At 43.5% G+C, this 19,197-nt stretch overlaps 1 protein-coding gene across 4 annotated transcripts in view; it reads right to left on the bottom strand.

Annotated features, from left to right (window-relative positions):
- The window catches only part of ACSM3 (acyl-CoA synthetase medium chain family member 3), a 33,352-nt gene extending 17,951 nt beyond the window's left edge, over positions 1 to 15,401 (bottom strand). Inside the window, exons 1-6 of one of the 4 annotated variants that reach the window (XM_054693816.1) lie at positions 15,285 to 15,401; positions 14,350 to 14,518; positions 9,195 to 9,281; positions 8,343 to 8,611; positions 7,553 to 7,763; positions 5,700 to 5,907 (exon numbers count right to left, since the gene is read on the bottom strand). In XM_054693816.1, the coding sequence (XP_054549791.1) occupies positions 5,700 to 5,907; positions 7,553 to 7,763; positions 8,343 to 8,543 (620 nt within the window). In that variant the 5' untranslated portion in view covers positions 8,544 to 8,611; positions 9,195 to 9,281; positions 14,350 to 14,518; positions 15,285 to 15,401. Of the gene's footprint in view, positions 1 to 5,699; positions 5,908 to 7,552; positions 7,764 to 8,342; positions 8,612 to 9,194; positions 9,282 to 13,921; positions 13,945 to 14,349; positions 14,519 to 14,868; positions 14,894 to 15,284 lie in introns of those variants that run through there. The other 3 variants (XM_054693815.1, XM_054693817.1, XM_054693818.1) reach the window with 3 other exon arrangements.
- Between the last annotated feature and the right edge of the window lie 3,796 nt (positions 15,402 to 19,197).

The raw sequence follows: 19,197 nt of genomic DNA on the forward strand, positions 1-19,197 counted from the left end.
ACCAGCTGTCAGAAAAATGGACTGGTCCCTATGATGTCTTGTTGAGCACACATACTTCTCTGAAACTTGCAGGCATAAAACCCTGGGTACATCATTCCAGAGTTAAGAAAGCCCCAGGAGGAACTGACCCAGAGACGAAGTCCCATTGGTCTTGTGAACCCATTGAGGACTTGAGATATTTGTTTAAGAAACAGACAAAAACTTGAATGTTACTGACTTCTTTTCCAGTTATTGTTGCAGGATACCCAAGGACTCATTTTTTTTTCCTGAAGAAACCCTGAGAAAACTAACATGCTCTAACCAATCTTCTTCTTTTCAAAGTTTAGGAGACGTGAAATAACATCTAGGATCATGCATATGGTGCCACTATTTTTTTTTTACACAGAAAGGTTTTCAATCTTGATTTTGATTTTGTTATTTTTTTTTAACTTTCTGTTTTTTTTACCTTTGAGATTTTTTTCTCTGCTTTCTTTTTGTTACTTTGGCCAATGAGTGAAACTGCAGTTGCATGAGATATCCCACGCGTGATAAATGGTAACTAATGAGCTCTTTGTGTCTATATGTTGTATGTCTGTATGTCCTTGTGTCCTTGTCTTGACCTCAAGTGATTGACAAATTGGTATACATGGTGCCCATAGACGTTGAAAAAAAAAAAAAAAAAAAAAAAAGAGTCTCCAGTTATGAGAAAAACTAAAGGTTATGGTTTGATTGTCAACATTGTGCTACTGAACTAAGCCGGTGCCTTCATAGAGATTGAACATTGTTGTTTCTGTTATTTTTCTGATATTTATGGCAAAGCTTCCCAGAAATCTAAATTCAAGTACAAATTTGGTAGCCTGTCATTTGGCTGATGCAAGGAAATTTTGTGGAACCTCAGTAGAGCTCCTGAGACACTCCACAAAGTTTCTCCCTTTCCTCCTGGGAAAGGCATTAGATGAATTTGTTCTATTTGGATTTTACCTAATGAAGTAAAACTGGAAGGGAAGCATTGTCACTTGGGAAAATGGTAAAACTTTGGTATGTACAAAATGTTAACAGTAGTATCTGGTATGTATGTAAATTGTCAATGGTGATTGTCACCTTGTAATATTATAATTCAATTGTTTCACATCTACAGAAATTGTTTCTGAAAATATAGGGAGAAAAGGTCTCAACAGATTCCTATTGATGGAACTGTTGAGAGTAAAACTTTTCTACTAAGGACTGAATAGACTTGGAAATACACCTCATATTTACTAAGTTTTCCTTGACATAATAATACTGATGATTTTTTTGCATTTTGCTCTAAATCAAAGTTTTCTTGTTTTGGTGACCAGGATCTGCAGCAAGGTTGTAATTTTTTTTCCAACAAAGCTAACTTGTGTTTGCATTTTCTCTCCCCTTGATACCAACACGGCATAAAAATAGTGGTAGTAATCTTTTACTACTTATCTCAGAGTCTGTTTTTGCATAACTTCCATAGGGATTTTGTTTAAACTGAAAAAAATTGGACATAAGTTTCATTGTGTGGCTTTGTGTGTGGAGCTCTTCCAGAAAGTTGAAACAGAGCTGAACCAAGAAGAGGAGAACCTGTTTGCCTTGTTTGTAGGGTTCCAGAGACCTCCAAAGAAGGTGAGGAAGCTTGCCTCCATTGGCAGGACTGGACAACCCGGCCAACGAAAAGTCCCTGGTACCCTCGAGAAGAGGAAAGCCCAGGTGGAGTCTGATGAGACCAACTTCTTCCAGAAGCCTACACGGACCGGATGTCAACAGTTCGCTCTGAATCCTATATGGAGTATTCCAACGGAGCCAGCTAAAAATTGCTGCTTAGTTATTCTGCCCTGTGATTTTATGCAAAAATAGGCAATATGGTTTAAAAGTAGATTCGGTTTGCAAACTTTTGCTATGCTGTTTTAAAAAATTTGGGATCAAGGTTGAGAGAATTTGTCTTTACATAAGTTGAACCATTTTAAGATTTTTTTTCCTGTGATTTTTGACATATTTGCTGTCTTGTTCTGGCTAATGCCTCCAGATGTTTTCTTTCGGCTGGGACTGATGAACTGTTTTTCCAGGACTGTAGGACTTTCGCTTTCCACAATGGACACTACCTGGAGGGATTCGTTTTCTTTCAGACTGGAACCCTGGAAAATTTTCATCTGAGACTGTATCCCAGAATCCATATGTTTGATCTTCATCACCATGGAAATGGTGGCAAAAAGTGAAAGGGGGGAATTGTTAGGGGGAAAGGATGTCCTGAGATAATCTCATACAGGCTTTGTGGACTCCACCCCCACTCCAGACTAAAGCCATCAGGACATTGGGAAAGACAAATCCCATCACCACCAAGGGAGGGTGGCTGGGACCTGAGGGTGGAGTTGGGCAGCCAGGTTGGATATAAAAACCAAACACGTGGGCTTGCTCGCTCTCTGGCTCGCGATCGCTCGCCTCCTGGCTTCACCGCTCCTGGCTGGCGGCCAGCTCTCAGAGCGCCATTTTGGGATTCCTGATCGGCGGATCGGGTAGGACGCATTTAAAACTTTGTCTCCCACTTTTCTCCCAGAGCTGTACATTTCCTCATTTCCCTTTCCGTTGTAAATAAACCTTTTATGAACCTTTCGCGTGTGCCTGCAGTAGAGCATTGATAAGTCCTTTTAAGTGCGCGGGTGAGGACCCACAGTCAGGCACCCCGTTTTGTATCGGGGTTGCTCTACAACAATCACAGAAAAGGGCTCAAGAAACCATCGACCTCTGCATTTCATGGATCAGGCCCCAGTGACTCAGGTTGGCTTCCGAGGTAAAAACCATCACTCTCTCCCCATATTTTTGGGATCATGCTTTCTGGAATCAAACTAAACTCTGCCATCAAAAGCCAGCACACAGCAGCTTTTTAAATGTCTGACAATGACAAGGTGAGGCATCTAAAAGACTCAAGAGTTTTTTTATACTGCCAACTGAATAAGGATTCCATGATCTTGTCGTCACTGAAAGGTGAACAACTCCCCCTTCCCCTCCACTGTGGATGCTTTCAAATGTGGTTTTAAAAGTTGAGCGTGTTAAAAGAATTCCCCGGGTAATGGTATAGTGTAGCCCATTGGTCAAATCTGGCCTATTTCCTGTTTTTGCAAATTGTATTGGAACACAGTCATTTCTAGTCATTTGCACGTTGAGTAAAAGCAGTTAGCTTTTACTCCTTGACAGCAGAGGCTAGTAGCTGTGATGCAGCCTGTGGAGCCTAAGATATTTGTTCTCCTTCCCTTTTATAGAAAACATTTGCTGATCCCCAAAGGATGTTTTTTTGTTTCCAACAGGGGAGTCTACATAGTTCTAAATACAGTAAACAATAAGACTAAAGGCAAGACCCCAGTTGAGATGAAAGAAAACCTTTTAGTGTCAGAGGATAATCAGGCTTCTATGTAAGTAATGTATTAGTGTTGCGTCAGCAACATGGAAGAAGAGAAACAGGAGTTGCGGAGCAGCTGTAGGATACAGGGTTCCCCCTAAGTGTAGGATCCCAGCCTCTTTATTGACAGAGAAGGGTGTGTCAAACTGAACACTGCATTATGGGCTTCAGGGAGCGTGAGTATACACCCAACTCCCACCCATGGATCTAATCTTACTAACAAGGCATTCTGTTCCATTATCAGTCCCTGGAGCGCAAGACTCATCAGTATTGCCCCAGGGCGATCAAACATCTGCCTTGTGTGCTACACCCACATATTAGGGCAGCTGAGAGGCAGTAAACTGCACATCCAGTGTCTAAAAAGCATATAGATTTTAAAATCGGAAATATTCAGGCCCTAGGAAATAGCTAGACCTAAATAGCTTGGTCTAACAAAGCTAAACCAAGTGTAGAGTCTGTCTACAAGTCCACAATTACCTTTCTTAAAAAAATAGTACATCTGGTTGTGAACCTATCACTTCTGTCATAGAGATGATTGCTCTTAACACCTAAAGCCACATTTTTGTGCCAGTCTCGAGATGCAGTGGGCACCGCAGTGGAGGGTGGACTCAGAAGTCAGCCTCCTGGGTTTGAAACCCACCTCTGCCAGATCCTATATTTGACCTTATTCATCTGTATTGCAACAGGGTGGTCCCCAGGAAAGGGGGAGGTTCCCTGCCCCACCCAAGGGAGGGTGGAGGTGAGCAAGAAGAGGAAAAACTGAAAAAGGGACTGAAAAAAAAAAAACAGGATGAATCCAGGAGACCTGGAGGAGGCGCGTGGAGCCTAAAGACACGTGAAAAAACTGCGCTTGTCTTTTGGTCGTGGACTGGGTGACACAGATGTGGGTGAGACCCGTGGGGAGGTGACCATGGCAGCTTTTATCTTGATGTTGATTTTGCTCTTTTCCTTCGGGCTTGTCCGGTTGTTTGTGACCCTTTTCTGTGGGTCCCCACTGGAAGATGCTTTAGACTTGTAGCAGGCTTTGGGGCCTTGTTCTGGGCCGATCCCATTTGGATGGAGTTTTACCCACGAGGGGATGGGTAACTTTGGGTGCTTCATTTAGAAACTAGACTCTTTGCCTTACCTGTATTGTTTCCTAGTTTTATTAAAGTTTCTTCCCATTAAAGTCTTATATATTTTGTGTTGATGTGGCGGATGGCAAAACCCATTTAGAATAGGCAGGTTTGCGGGGCTTGGGCTGCCCCTCTCCCTGTCCTATAACAGTATGATTATAAGGTGTTGTGAGCGTTAAATGAGTTAAAAAAAGTGGAAGTGCTTGGAACAGTTTTGGCCTACAACCAGTGCCTTGTGAATGTTAGCTGTTATTGCAATTATAACACTTTTATTAGAACATTTGGCCTTCGGTAAACACTCAAAAAAGATTAGTTAGGGACAAGTCCGTAGTTGCAAGCTTGTCTCTAATCCTTGAGTAAAGATAGGAAGCATGTTCTAGAGAAAGAATTTGCTGCCAACCCAAAGCTAAGATAAAACCAGCACCTGGCAAGAGTTTCAAGTGACCCTTGAAAGCACCCTCCAGCACACTTGAACATCGGTGCAATTTTTAATGGCATCCACTAGCATGAAGTGTTGTCAGTACAAACTGATAGAAGCATTGCTCTCAGTAAGGCAGTGGTATAACCTGCAGGAAAGGATTGATGGCGATCACTTTCCCAAGGAGATGGTGAAAGCTCTGTGGCTGGTACCATGATGCACCTCTTGGGTCCCATCGCAGGAATAAAGGCCCTACCCCTTGCAGGCGCTGGGCACCCTCTACAAAGATCACCATGGTTGACGAGAACTACTTTGCTCAAGGTCAGCCTCCTCCCAGGGCAGCCCCAACCAATTACAATCAGGATAGGCACAGAGAAGCCAGGATCTCTTGCTCCATCTGAGAACAGCTCCCAGGGACTATCGAAACATCCAGAAGTCACCGGTCTTTGAGGCTTTTGGGGGATACGTCACAGATAATTTTTTTCCTCTTCCCAACCCCAAACCCTTCCCTGCCCTTCACAGGTATTTATTTGAAGAGAATTCCTTAATAAACTGTTTACCCAACTAGTTTTTATATCACAGTCTGCTTCCTGGAGACCCCAACTTACGAAAAATACCCCAAGCTCCTCCTGCCTCTGAGTTTTTACACTATGAATGCAGCAATCACCTATTGTTCCCATGGCTTATAGTTTTAATTTTCATATTTCTGATCACTTGTGGGTTGACTATCTCCTCATTGTTGCCTTCCTTTTGGGGGAGCCATTCTGCAGCAGTTATGACTACTCACGTCATCAGCTCCTTGAGGTTTTCCCATCCCTCTCTGGGTTTATGAGACACAATTAGCTTGGAGTGAAGATTTTCACATTTCGACGCAACAGCATCTACGGCTGGGGCTAGATCCTCACTGGTAATGATGCATTTTGCGTTTGAAGATTGGAGCCTGTAGAGGATGTCTTTCTGGGTCAGCTGAGTGGTTCCTGGAATTAAAACTGTCCCTAAAGGCACAGAAAAGGGATAATAGTGTATTAGCAGGTAGAACATATAAGGGTAGAATTTCAGGCATCAGTGTGGCAAGTCAAAGTGGTGCACCAATCAAAATAAAGGGGAACCCCACTCTGTCTCTGCTGAATCCTCTCACCCTCCACGCCTCTGCCTGTACCCCAGTTCTTATATGCATAAATAAATAAATCCTTAAAAAAAATGAAGGAGAACAGAGAAACCATGATTTAGCTAGAAAAAGTCAAAGGAGCAGATGCCTGAGAGAGGCAGAGACAAGAGGCTCTATGGCTTCAGAGAAAGAGAAAGAAGCTACCCAATGAATAGCCCATTCCCTTGCAAAAGCCACTTATTCTTGCTACACTTTCCTATAAGTTTCTCCAGGAGGCACTCATGAATTTTTCTTCTTCACTGAACTAATAGCAATGGATTGCTGGTGCTAATAAACAGTTGCTTACTAGGATCAGCGGTACAGAGATGACTGTATTACAGTCATTATCTTTTAGGACCTTATATAGTCCTATGGGAATTACAGATTTGTGAGCAAATAGACCCAGACAATATGGCATGGGTTAAAATAAAAGCACAAGCATTTGGAGAGGGGGTGAATCCCAAGGAAGAAAGCATCTGGACCGGAGTATCAGGATGGGGTTTCTTGAGAAGGTGTCATTAGAACTGAGCTTTGAAGGTCTAGTGGGAGTCGTCCTGGCGACCAGGTGTGAGAAAACTATACAAAAGAAAACCAAGCGATGAGAAAGGTCACAGAATTTACAGGCAATCATTTGACACGACTAGAGCCTGGAGAGTAAGGGTGGGGAAATGAGAACAATAAAGGGAGGATAGCTAGAACCTTCTGGGACACACCTTAAGTTGTTCAGATTTTATCCAATAGGTAAGGTGGGGCAGTGATTATATAAAGTCAAGCAACAAAACCACAGGAAAAAAAATGTGTGCTAGAAAGAACACTGGCTATGGAGAATGATTTGGTTTGGGGTGTATTGTGGGCACACAAGACCAGGGAAACTTCATGAAATCCGTTCAAGAGACGGTGGGTGCACCATTTCAGCGACACCTGAAGGGGGAGATCTACACTTCTACAACACAAGCCACCATGTAAACCAATGTGATTACCACAATAAAAAAAAATATTTAAAGAAAAGATATGCAGTAAGGCAATGGCAATGGAACTGAAGATGAAGAGGGACTTTCAAAGCATGTAAGAGGTCAAATTTAGAAGATCTAGGACATGATTAGAAAGGAGGGGCCTTTGATGCCTGGTTTAGGGCACCAGAGAGAGGGTAATTAACCAGGGTAGGAATAAAGGCAGGAAACAAGAACTGGGGAGGGGTTGTCTGAATTTGTGGCGACACTGAGTTGCAGATGACCCTGGGTCTTTTAGGAGGAGAGGAGCAGTAGGTCTGAGAGGATTCCATTGTCGATGGGTATTCATTTAATAAACCTTCACCTCCTCGTTTAGGTCAAAAGATAGAGCATGTTTCCAACACGTTTCTAAGGTTCCTGAGAATAATACTGTATTGTGTACACTTCTTCAAATAATTTACCCACATAAATGTCTGACAGTTTCTCAAATGTTTTGGAAAATCTCTCACGGGCTTAATTTAAATATGATCTGATGTAACCAACCTGTTCTCAGACAGGCTACATTTGCAAGCCACCACTCTGGGATCCTGGGCAGAATCACAATGACTCGATCTCCCCTTTGCAAGGAGCAGGCGTCTGTGAGTATATTGGCAAATTTCCTAGATAAAGATCCCAGTTCCTCAAAACTCCATCTCACTTCTTTTCCATGTCCATTTATCCACCAGAGGGCTGGGTTGGAAGGTCTTTTTCCAGCCTGAGGACAGACATGCAAGTTGCAGATTTAAATGTAGTTATGTAGCTAAATTCTACTTCCACCCACTTACTGGAAATACTCTGAAGAAAATTCACAGGTCACCAATCAGGATGTACGTGGACTATTTGGAAATAACTCTGGGTTCTTATTTCTAGCTATCGGGAGCCATCTCATTTCTCATTTAGCCTGATTGCTTTTCTTTCCAAAATGTTAGATTCTTGCATCTTTTTCTATTTCTCTTAATGGTATATCTATGCCTCATTTCCTACTGTTTTGGATTTGGAATCACCTTTTTTTTACTCTACTTTTTTGTTGTTAAATTATTCTATAATCAATTGTTTTTCTAACCTATCATTTCTTAAACATACAACTATTAACATTTTTTAGCCTGATATTCCATTGCTGTGGGGGACAGTCCTGTGCAGTAGAGACTAGACTATTTAATGGGCCTTGACCCACTAGCACACACCCTCTTTCAAGTCACAGCAAAAAAATTCCCTCAAGACATTGCAAAATATTCACTGGGGCAAAATTGGTCCTATCTGGGAAATTGTCAACTGACTGAACCTTTCTGCATACCTTTTCTGAATTGGTCCATTCGTCCAGGATATCTTTTGCAAAGTTGAAATACTCTGGAATCTCCAATTTGAAATCCCGTTTCATGGATTCATAGTTGGAGAAATTCTGGGGGATCACTGTTCTAGAATCTTTATGCAATGCTCTCACAGAACCAGGAATTGCTAGACGCCAAAAACACTTGGCTCGAAGGAGTATCTCCATGGTGAGTGGAGCTAGCTTCAGACTTGCTGGATGTCTTAGCACTCAGAATTTCCATGGAGCCAATCCATCTAAGACAAGCAAAAGGACTTGCATTTATTCTGTCCTGGAAGTAACCACAGCCCAAAGCAACTGTTATCAGTATTATTGCTAATCATCACAGTAGTACTTACATATAATTTATCATTATACCCTGAGTGGTAGATATTATTATCACTTTTGTTTACAAATGGAGAAAATAACCAGTTAGAGGCTGTCTTAGTTCTGGCTGCCATGACAAAATACCATAGGCTGCGTAGTTTAAGTAACAGACATTTGTCTCACAGTTCTGGATGCTGGGAAGCCCCAGGTGAAGGTCCTGTACCTGGCTTGCAGGTGGTCGCGTTTTCTGTGTGCTCCTCATGAGGTGGAGAGAAGAGTTCTGGTCTCTTATGAGGATACTAGCACCATCCTGTGGGCTTCGCCCTCATGATCTCACCTAAACCTAATTGCCTTTCCAAGATCCCACTCCAAATGCCATCCCATTAGGGATTAGGGTGTCAATATGTGAATTTTGGTGAGACTCAAACATCCTGTCCGCAACAGGCAGTGTGAGTATTTGAACCCAGAGCTATCAGGTCCTTGGTCTTCTGCTAACCATGGATGTGCTCTCACCTCCCATATGCATCTCTAAAGAAGAAAAGATCTGGGTCATCCAGTTACTCTCGGTGACAGCAAAGACTGAATCTTCTTATCTAGTATCTGCAGTTTCAAAAGTAGTGCTGAGTGTTAAGGAGAATTTTCACAATTAATCCAGAGGTGAAGAAAATGAGAGTCACTTATACCAATTAGGCACGAAATCACAGTCAGAGATGCGCTGGGTTATAGGTTGCAGTTCCCATGTTCCCAACAAGCGCCCACACTACTTTGAGCACAGGCTTGGGGCTGTATTTACTGGAGGTGTAAGTATAGGGTTTTTTAGCCTTCTGGACTTTTGCAGAGGAGACTCCTCCAGCCCATCCAGCCCACCTGCTTCTGTGGAAAATTGGATCATGATGTTATTTACTTGACTGAGGTTTCCTAAGTGAGGCTCTCGGGGATTATAGGAGGCTCTTCTTTGCACACTCTATAATCTTCCAATTCCCTACAATAAAACATTACTCTCACAATCATGCAATCATCATTTTTTAATTGCCATTCCAGCTGTGTGGTGTGTAAGGCAGTGACCACATGGAAGCATTTCTGGATCATTCATGTCAGCTATCAGCCATGAGTTTTGCTCAAAAGGGGCCTGGCATCTGAGCTTCATGTTGCTGTCTGTCCCCAATGCATCGGGAGCCCCAAATATTTCTTCCCACCCTCCCTTCTACTTGTGTAAGGGCCTGACAAGCTCATGAACTTGGTTTGAGCCTTCTCATCTTCACCTGCAAAGAAAACAGAACCCCGGAGGGGGAAGCAGCATACTTCAGCGTGTCACATCAGGGCTAGAACTGTCTTTGGATTCCCAGTGTCTCAAGAGACACACACTTCAAAAGGAATTCAATAGGACAGTGATTCTCAAGACCTGGTTGCATATTTGCATCACCAGTAAGCTTTTTGGAAAATACAAATAAGGGTCTTGGACCAATTGAATCACCTCCCTGGGACTGGGGTGTGGGCATCATATTTTTAAAAAATTTCCTGAGAGGATCTTAATGGGCAACCACAGTTGAGAATCACTGACCTAGAGACTGATCTGTGAACCCACAGCACCAGCATCCTCATCACCTAGAAGCGAGAAATTCTCAAGCCCTGGTTCATGCATTACCAACGGAGAGACTAATAGAAAATCTCTATTGAGACTCCAACAGAAAGTTGTCCCAAAGATTGAGATCATGCAAAAGGCTTATCATGTTGCCTAGAACATTACTATCCATAGTCCAGGGGTCAGCAAACTTCCTCTGTCAATATTTAGTCTTGGTGGGCCATACGGTCTCTGTTGCAAAGCCTTAACTCTGGTTGAAATAGCAGTCATTGACAATGTATAAAAATAAGCCTGGCTGTGTTTTTTGTTTTTTTTTTTTTCCAAACATATTATGGATACTAAAACTTGGATTTCTGAATATTTTCATGTGTCATGAATTATTATCTCTGTTGATCATTTTCAACTATTTGAAAATGAAAAAATCACTCTTGATTTATAGCATGTACAAAAACAGATGGAGGCTAGACTTAGCCCATGGGCTGTAGTATGTTGATCTTTGCATCAGAATGTAATTCCTAGGAGGCTGGCCTTGTCTTTTATGTTCATGTACCTTCCCTGAGAATTATAGTAGTGTCTGGTCCATTAGTAGGTGCTTAGTAAATACTTGTTTGAGCAAGAATTGACTTTTTCAGAAGGGAGAGCTTTGGAACGAAGTTGATTTCATTAACTCAGGATTGTACTAGCACTGGGAAGTGCCTCTAAGTCTTCCACCGGAACGATAACGGCGTGCACGGCTCACATGTGGCTATTTAAATTAAAATTTCTCTAAATACTAGTTAAAAATCAGTTCTCAGGTCACACTAGCTATATTCCAAGTGCTTCATCGCCACACATGGCTAGTGGTGACCATGTACAGGTCAGTGCAGCTGCAAACTATTACTGTCATTGCAGCACCTTCCTGTGGGCAGTGTGGACCTGGACCCGCAGCAGCTCAGAGCCAGAGCGCTATGTAACATTCAACTCTAGGCACACTGACCTGAAGGGCCACCGGATGCAGGTTTTTCTAAGGGACTCAGGTTTAGTATCACTCATCCCTGTCCTCTTGACAAAGAACAGTGGAAGAAAAGGTGTTAACAGAAAGGCAACCCTCTTAGGTTCCAGAAGAGGCTGCTCTTTAAACAGCAATAAAAGCTCCCAAGGGTCCTGCCTGGTGGTGCAGGGGTTAAGGACAGTGCTTCCAGCTATCTGCAGCCACTGCAGCACACGTTTGATCCCCAGCTGGCCAGGGAGCTGACCCACATGGCACAGCAGACCTCTCCTGTCACGCCCGCTGCTCCCCTCAGCAGTGTATTTCAGTCATTCTGCCTGTTCTGTTCTCTACTCTGTCTCTGGTGAATCCTCTCACCCCCCCGGAGCCTCTGGCTTACACTCTGGTTTTTGTGTGCATAAATGAATAAATCTTTAAAAAATAAAAAAGTTTAAAAGCTCCCAAGCCCTCACATTCATTCCACTTGGCCGTGGGGTTGAGCGGAGTTTGCTGGCAAGTCTCAGCTGAGCCTTGGCAGGGTTCCCCTTATAAGTATTAGCATCAGGTTTCCTTCAGCTGGAGGAAGAAGTTACATAGTCAACACCAGGCTTTTATGTGTAATCTTTCTCTCTGTGTTTTTGATTTTTTTTTTAAGATTTATTTATACAAGAATCGGGGCACAGGCCAGATCCGCGGGAGGGTGAGAGGATTCACCAGAGACAGAGTGGGGAACAGAACAGGCAGACTGACTGAAATACACTGCTGAGGGGAGCGGCGGGCATGGCAGGAGAGGTCTGCTGCGCCATGTGGGACCCTTACCAGCCGGGGATCGAACCCGCGCTGCAGAGGCTGCAGACAGCTTCACTGTGCGACGCTCAACCGCCTGCGCCACCAGGGAGGCCCGTTTTTGATTTTTTAAAAGAATGTCTTCCCATGATTAAAAAACATAAAAGGTACACAGTGAAAAACTCTGCTCCCCACATCCAGGCTCACAGCTGCCCAGTTTCAACCCAAACCCGCTTCCTCAAGGAGCCTCTGTGATTACTCTGATGTCTCTTCTCAGGGTTTCTTTGTCCATATTCAATCAAATATGTCCACAGACGTTTGTCTCCCTATCACTGTTACAGAACAGTTTGCCTTGAATGCACACCATTCTTGCACTTTTTTTTTCTCACCTTGTTTTTTTTGTTTTTTATTTGTTTTATAAACAGTTGCATGGCATTCCAGGGAACAGGGAGGCTATAATGTCTCAGACCAGTTCCCTATTGTCCAGTCATCTGAGTTGTTTTCAATATTGTGCAATCTAGATGAAAATCTGAAACTATTCCATCCACCACATTCCAAATCCTTCAAACACTGAAAACTGACTAGTCATTTGGAGCTTAAAATGAACCTGACCGCGTTCCATATGTTGACTACGCTTTCCACTGGACCAAAAAGAAAGCATCAACATCCTCATCAAAACCGTAAAATTACCTTCTGTTCAACAAATGTTCTTGTCTTTTAGGTGATCTTGGCCCTACACAACATCCATTTTCCATGCTTCCAATACTCTTCATGGGTGAAAGAGCTGAGCTAACGCTCCCAAGCGTGAGTCCAGATTTTTTTTACTGAGCCACAGAAAACTCTTCTAAGGAAGATAACACCACTGCATCAAATGGGCTTTTGCAAGTATTTAAGGTCTCATCTGAAATGCAGACTCTACATCCATCTAAACAGCAGGGCCAAAGGTGCTTTAACCTCCTCACATCTCTGTAAGTAAACCCCCTTCCCCACCAATCCCATGGTGGTTTGTCACAGGTAACCACAGAGGCTGGCAAAGCTCCTCCACCCCTCCCTACCCTAACAAGACCTTGCTTCAAACTTCAGTGTAGGGGTTTTAGAGCTGCATTTGACCACCTGCTTATTTCCTTGGGTTTGCATGTATATGTTTCCTGAAGTTTCCTGGAGATAATTTGCATACTCTCTGGATGGTGCACAAGATGAATGCCTGTCTGCCACTAAGCTGGGTGGGAAGCTTGGAGGGCATACAGTGAAAACCTTAGCTGCTGCTCACTCAAATTGTTTTCCAAAACATTTTATCAAATTAACACATGCACTTAGTTTTTAGAAAATTACCTAGTACTGGGGCCTCCCCAGTGGCGCAGCGGTTGAGCGCTGGGTTGTGAAGCTGCCTGCAGCCTCTGCAGTGCCTGTTCTATCCCCGGCCACTGGTGTGGGTCCCACATGGCGCGCAGACCTCTCCTGCCACACCCGCTGCTCCCCTCAGCAGTGTACTTCGGTCCTTCTGCCTGCTCTGCTCCCTGCTCTGGCTCTGGTGAATTCTCTCACCCTCCTGTGCTTCTGACTGTACCCAGTGCTTATATAAATAAATAAATCTTAAAAAAAAAAAGAAAAAGAAAATTACCTAGTACTGTGAAATGGGGGCAGTGTGAAATGTCACAGACCATGCAAGGCCTAAGCTTGAGCTATCTCAGGAGGACAAGTTAGGGCTGTGGGAAAATTCCAGGCCAAAACAATAAAGGCCGGGTTCGCATCAAAAATAATCTTCTTTGGGGGCCTCCCCTGGTGGCGCAGCAGTTGAGCGCTGGGCTGAGAGGCTGCCCTCAGCCTCTGCAGCACTGGTTCGTTCCTCGGCCACTGGCGAGGGTCCCACAAAAAAAAAAAAAAAAATCTTTGTACCCTTTGTACCTGAAACATGGATGTGGTGAAACGCTCCACTGCTTGGAACAGCACAGTTTGGCTCCTGTACTCCTGCTTGCTGTGGCAACTGCAAAATTCCAGGTGCAGTTTTTGGCTTTAAAAACCCTTATCACCCCCTGCTCAGGGCTGCTCCCTATGAATGGACAGTCCCCGGCTGGCTAATAAAGGCTTTTTTAAAAATCTGATTCAGACTCGGGTCTGTGTCTAGGGGGAGACTCTGCAATAGTACCAAAACATTCAAACAAAGAACTCGGCCATTATGCTTAAGCCTTTTCTATGTACATGATCCTGATCACTTCTAAATACCATTATGCAATGTAGATGTTATCCAATAATTGAGAAATTCTGATAAAACACCTGACTGCCCAAGACTTCAGTGAGAGCATTTTTGATCTTATTTTCGTTTGCTTACCTACCTTTGCTCACAAGTGCACGTGCCGGGCCAGCACACCTTACACAGCAGGTGAGGTAAGGTACTCACTGAAGTGACAGATTCCAATACAACTGGAGATGATTCCAATACAACCGGAGACCGTTTCTTGGGAGAACAGCCCTGAAACTTGAACTCTGTCATCTGCTGTGGTCCTGGTGGAGGATGAAGAAGTCTGACAATCAGTAGCCAACTACTCCCAGAGTGCCTTTCCCTGATTGGTGGAGACATTCTGGAGGGAGGGCCAGGAGTTTGGCTGCGTTGACGCTGGAAGTTTGCACAATCTCCTGCAGTAGGTCCCCTTTTAATTTCAATGGCTTACACCCACTGCAAGCCTTTGGTAGGCTGGGCAAGTAATTTATTCTCGGGAAGGGAAGTGCCTAGGGAGTTGCCGGAGGGACTAGTCCTAGCAAGCGTTGGAGGAAGTTTTCTTTCGGCAGGAGGAAAGAGAAAACAGTGGAAGAAAACGTAGAGGGATTTTGCAATGGCAAGGAAAGAAGCTGACCTGGATCTCCATGAATCAGCTGCTGTGTTTATCTGTTGGGCTGCAAGGAGGGCTATCAGGTTGCTCCTCTGCTCAAGCCCTCCAGGGCGTCCCAGCTCACATTAGGTACATTTCAAGTCCTAACTGGACTCCAAAGAGCCCCGTGATCTGGCACGGGATCCCCTCTGACCTACTGCTTCCCTCCCTCACTCTCCTGCAGTCACAAAGGTCCCTTGCATTTTCCCATAACACGGGGTGTTTCAACCTGGAGCTCTAGGTAGTTCCCACAGCACAGAACATCCTTCAGATCTCGCCTTGGCCAAAACTTTCATTTTATGGGGTGTCCTGTCACAGAGGTCTTTTCTGACCACATTTTCTAAAATAGCATCCCTCATTTTTTTCCTCTTTAACCTGTCTTAACTGTTTATATCACTTACCACCACTCTTGAGCATGGCTGGCAAGTTTTAGGCATTTAATAAAAGATAGGATGGGTAGATGAATGAATGACTCAGTAAATGTGACAGAAATCCAATGCCAATTCACCTAAAAAAAAAGAAGAGTATCCTGGTCATTTTTCAGTTCTAGAAACCTTTTTGTTGTTGATGTCTGAGTATTTTTTAATGTAAAGAATCACATCATTTCATGATAGAGACAGTTTTACTTCTTGCTTTTAGATCTATATGCATTTTATTTTCTTGCCTTATACACAAGATAGAATTTCCAGCTAACATTCTTGCCTTGTTCTTGATATTAGGGGAGAAGCATTCAGTCTTTCACACTCAACTTGATAAAGCCTGTCTACTGTCTTTACATGGTGAAAAGGCTGGTTGGATGTAAGTTTCTTATGTTAAAATATTTTTTCCATAAGGAAAGCTGTACACCTTGTTCCATTATCATCTGGCACTTAATATCACTTTGGAGAAGCTCAATGTCAACTAAGCTCATTTCTCCTGATATGTGCCTGTTGTACAGTAAAAAGTTTTGACTGATTTTTGTCCCTGTTTCCAAAATCCTTGGAGACTCTAAATCCTTGGAATAGGAGTGACTTTTCTATCTCAACTTTAATCTCCAGGCCAACTCTAAGATCCTAAGGACAGGGGCAGTGTATGGGCAAATGTATCCAGCCAGTACAACAGAGAGAGATTCTGGAGGAGACCAAAGACCATTTCTAGCTCATCTGGCAGGGTTTAATGATATTAGGACTTGTACATACACTCCCCTTTAATAGCAAGTGTTTTAACCTTTTCCCTTTATTGAGTGTTGGGTTGAGTTCAATTCAAAAACATCTTTTGAGTATCTACTATGGATCAGATATTGTGGATCAAGTCACCAGTATTTCTTGAGGATGAAAAGAAAAATAATAGTTGGGGTGAGAATGGGAAACACTTGCTTCCTTGAACAAGTTCTTCAAAAGTGTCAATGATTTTAGATGGATAATATATTAATAAGATAGTTGCTAAGGCTGTGATTAAAAAGACCACAGAGAAGCGGTGTGAAACAGTTACAGAAGTCAAATTCTTGGTAATATAGTAAGTCGTGTAGAAACAAACTCTGGCAAATTTGGTCTGAAAATAAATTTATTAGAAGCCTTTGGGAAGCAGACATAATTAGAGGGGAGGCTGGTACAGGTGCCAAGGACAGTTCGGGGAGTTAGGAAGGTGGGATAAGCATCCAGCATCATCTGTCTGGAAAGTGTGCCACTGATAGCACTTCTGGAGTGGCTGTAAAGCTGCTGCAACTGGATTTGAGATGCCACTGCCCCTTTGGGGATGGATTCCAAATAGGCCCTACATCTTTGCACACTTGCTCCAATTCTCAGTCCAAGACAGGAGTGCCTCATTGATGAAGTGATATATCATGCCCTAGAGTGGGCAGAGAGAGAGCTGACATTTCGAGCTTCCATGGCATAAGGTCTTGCCTTCCACTCAGACTCATCCAGTGGTGGATTTCACCCTCAAGAGGAAGGGGATTCATTTGTTGGGCAAACAAAATAGCAGATGTTTACCACAATATAGAGGGAGTAGTCATAGGTGGTCATGGTATGTGTTCTCCCCAGCCTTCCTCTGTGGGTGATGGAATTTGGTTATTCTCTGCCTTTGCCCCCAGAATAATGGACTTCCTCAAGTATTCCATGTCTTCTGAAATCACTTCCACAGCTGCCCGGAAGGTGGCACCCTGAAAGGGAAATGAATGTTGTTAATATCTTCAATTCTGCAGTGTACATTAGGACAGTTAATATCTTATTATCAGAACTCTAATCTTAATATTAGGAATATAAGCAAAAGTACCTAAGAGATGATAAAATTATACAAAGAAAAAATACATGTGAGCAAAAAGTCAACCATGAAGTTTAGCATCAAGCTGATTACCTTTCCTTCACTTAATATTTTGTTGCTTTATATGTAACAAACCTCAGTGTGAGACTTAAGTATCTAGGTCAATAAACTGCAGTGTTTCTATATTTGCTCACCAGAAGCAACACTGTGTTAAAGGCACAACCCCAACATTAGAGATATAAAAAGTTCATGTTGGGCCTCCCTGGTGGCTCAGCGGTTGAGCGCTGGGTTGCGAAGCTGCCCGCTGCCTCAGCGGTGCCGGTTTGATCCCCGGCTGCTCCCCAGCCACTGGAGGAGGGTCCCACATGGCGCGCAGACCTCTCCTGCCGCCCGCTGCTCCCCTCAGCAGTGTACCTCGGTCCTTCTGCCTGCTCTGCTCCCCGCTCTGGCTCTGGTGAATTCTCTCACCCTCCCACGCTTCTGACTGTACCCAGTGCATGTATAAACAAAAAAAACACAAACAAATAAATAAATAAATAAAACATGCCTCTATAATAAATAAATAAATAAATAAATAAATAAATAAATAAAGATTTATTAAAAAAAAAAAAAGTTCATGTTGACTTCTAACTGCATGAAGTATAAGGAATTGGAATCCTGACTTTAGGGTATAGGGAATACAGTCTTATGATGTTAAATATTATGAAGGGATTGCTTATTCAGATAAATGTTCTTAAACATTTTGGGGGCAGGTATATAAAAGGGACAATGACAAACAAGGTGTATGTCATTGCAGAAAAGTAGGTGAATATTTTCCCTTGTTGATAATGAAAATTCTTCCACATGTATATGGATTTTAAGACTATTATTTCGTATTAGCATCCCATGAAAACATGGGAGCTGAGAGATAAAGATCTCACAATAAATAAGAGGTTTTTTATTCCTGACTTCTTATTGCTATCATTTTTGACCAATGGATTTGAGAATTCCTCTTAGGGCACTAATGGACAAACCCTCCTTTTGCTTTTCATGATTTCCTTCAGAAGGGAGGAATGTGACTCTGTTGTAGAGCAGCCCCAATACAAAACGGGGTGCCTGACTGTGGGTCCTCACCCGCGCGCTTAAAAGGACTTATCAATGCTCTACTGCAGGCACACGTGAAAGGTTAATAAAAGGTTTATTTACAAGGGAAGGGGTAATGAGGAAATGTACAGCTCAGGGAGAAAAGTGGGACACAAAGTTTTAAATGACTCCTACCGGGTCCGCCCAAGGCCCACGTGTTTGGTTTTTATATCCAACCTGGCTGCCCAACTCCACCCTCAGGTCCTAGCCACCCTCCCTTTGGTGGTGACAGGATTTGTCTTTCCCAATGTCTTGATGGCTTTATTCTGGAGTGGGGGTGGGGCCCACAAAGCCTGTATGGGATTAGCTCAGGACATCATTTCCCCCTAACAATTCCCCCCTTTCACTTTTTGACTGTTCAAACAATAATTCACTAAATTACTGTTATGCAACTTTTTTTTTTAGATTTGTTTTTATTTATTTATGCACACAAGAACTGGGGTGTAGGTCAGAGGTGTGGGGGTGAGAGGATTCACCAGAGTCAGAGTGGGGAGCAGAACAGGTGGTTCTACTGCAGCGCACTGCTGAGGGGAGCAGCAACGAGACAGGAGAGGTCTGCTGCACAGTGTGGGTAGCTCCCTGGCTGGGGATCGAATTCTGCTGCCGTGGCTGCGGATAGCTTCACAGTGCTGAGACATTAACCCCAGCGCCACCAGAGAGACCAAGTTAAGCAACTTAAATTTTTTCTCAGCTGTCCTGAGAGGCTCTACCAGGCCACTACAGTTGAGGCTCACTGACCTGGAGCCTGCGACATCAGTTTCCAAAGTGCTTGAAGACACTGATACAGACACTAACCTTGGCATTAAAGTCCTCTATAAGCTGGCTGGACCCACAGGCCACTTCCCCAAGGCCCCCCCTCCTGGCCCTACGGGGCCAAAGGCCGCCCGGCCTGTCACCCCTCGCGGGTGGCGGGGTGGAGGCGACCCCCGGCTTTAGGACCCGCGCGGCGCC

This window comes from Talpa occidentalis, unplaced genomic scaffold, assembly GCF_014898055.3.
Source record: "Talpa occidentalis isolate TD23 unplaced genomic scaffold, MPIMG_talOcc4v2.1 talOcc4.12, whole genome shotgun sequence".
Classification (NCBI taxonomy): Eukaryota; Metazoa; Chordata; class Mammalia; order Eulipotyphla; family Talpidae; genus Talpa; species Talpa occidentalis.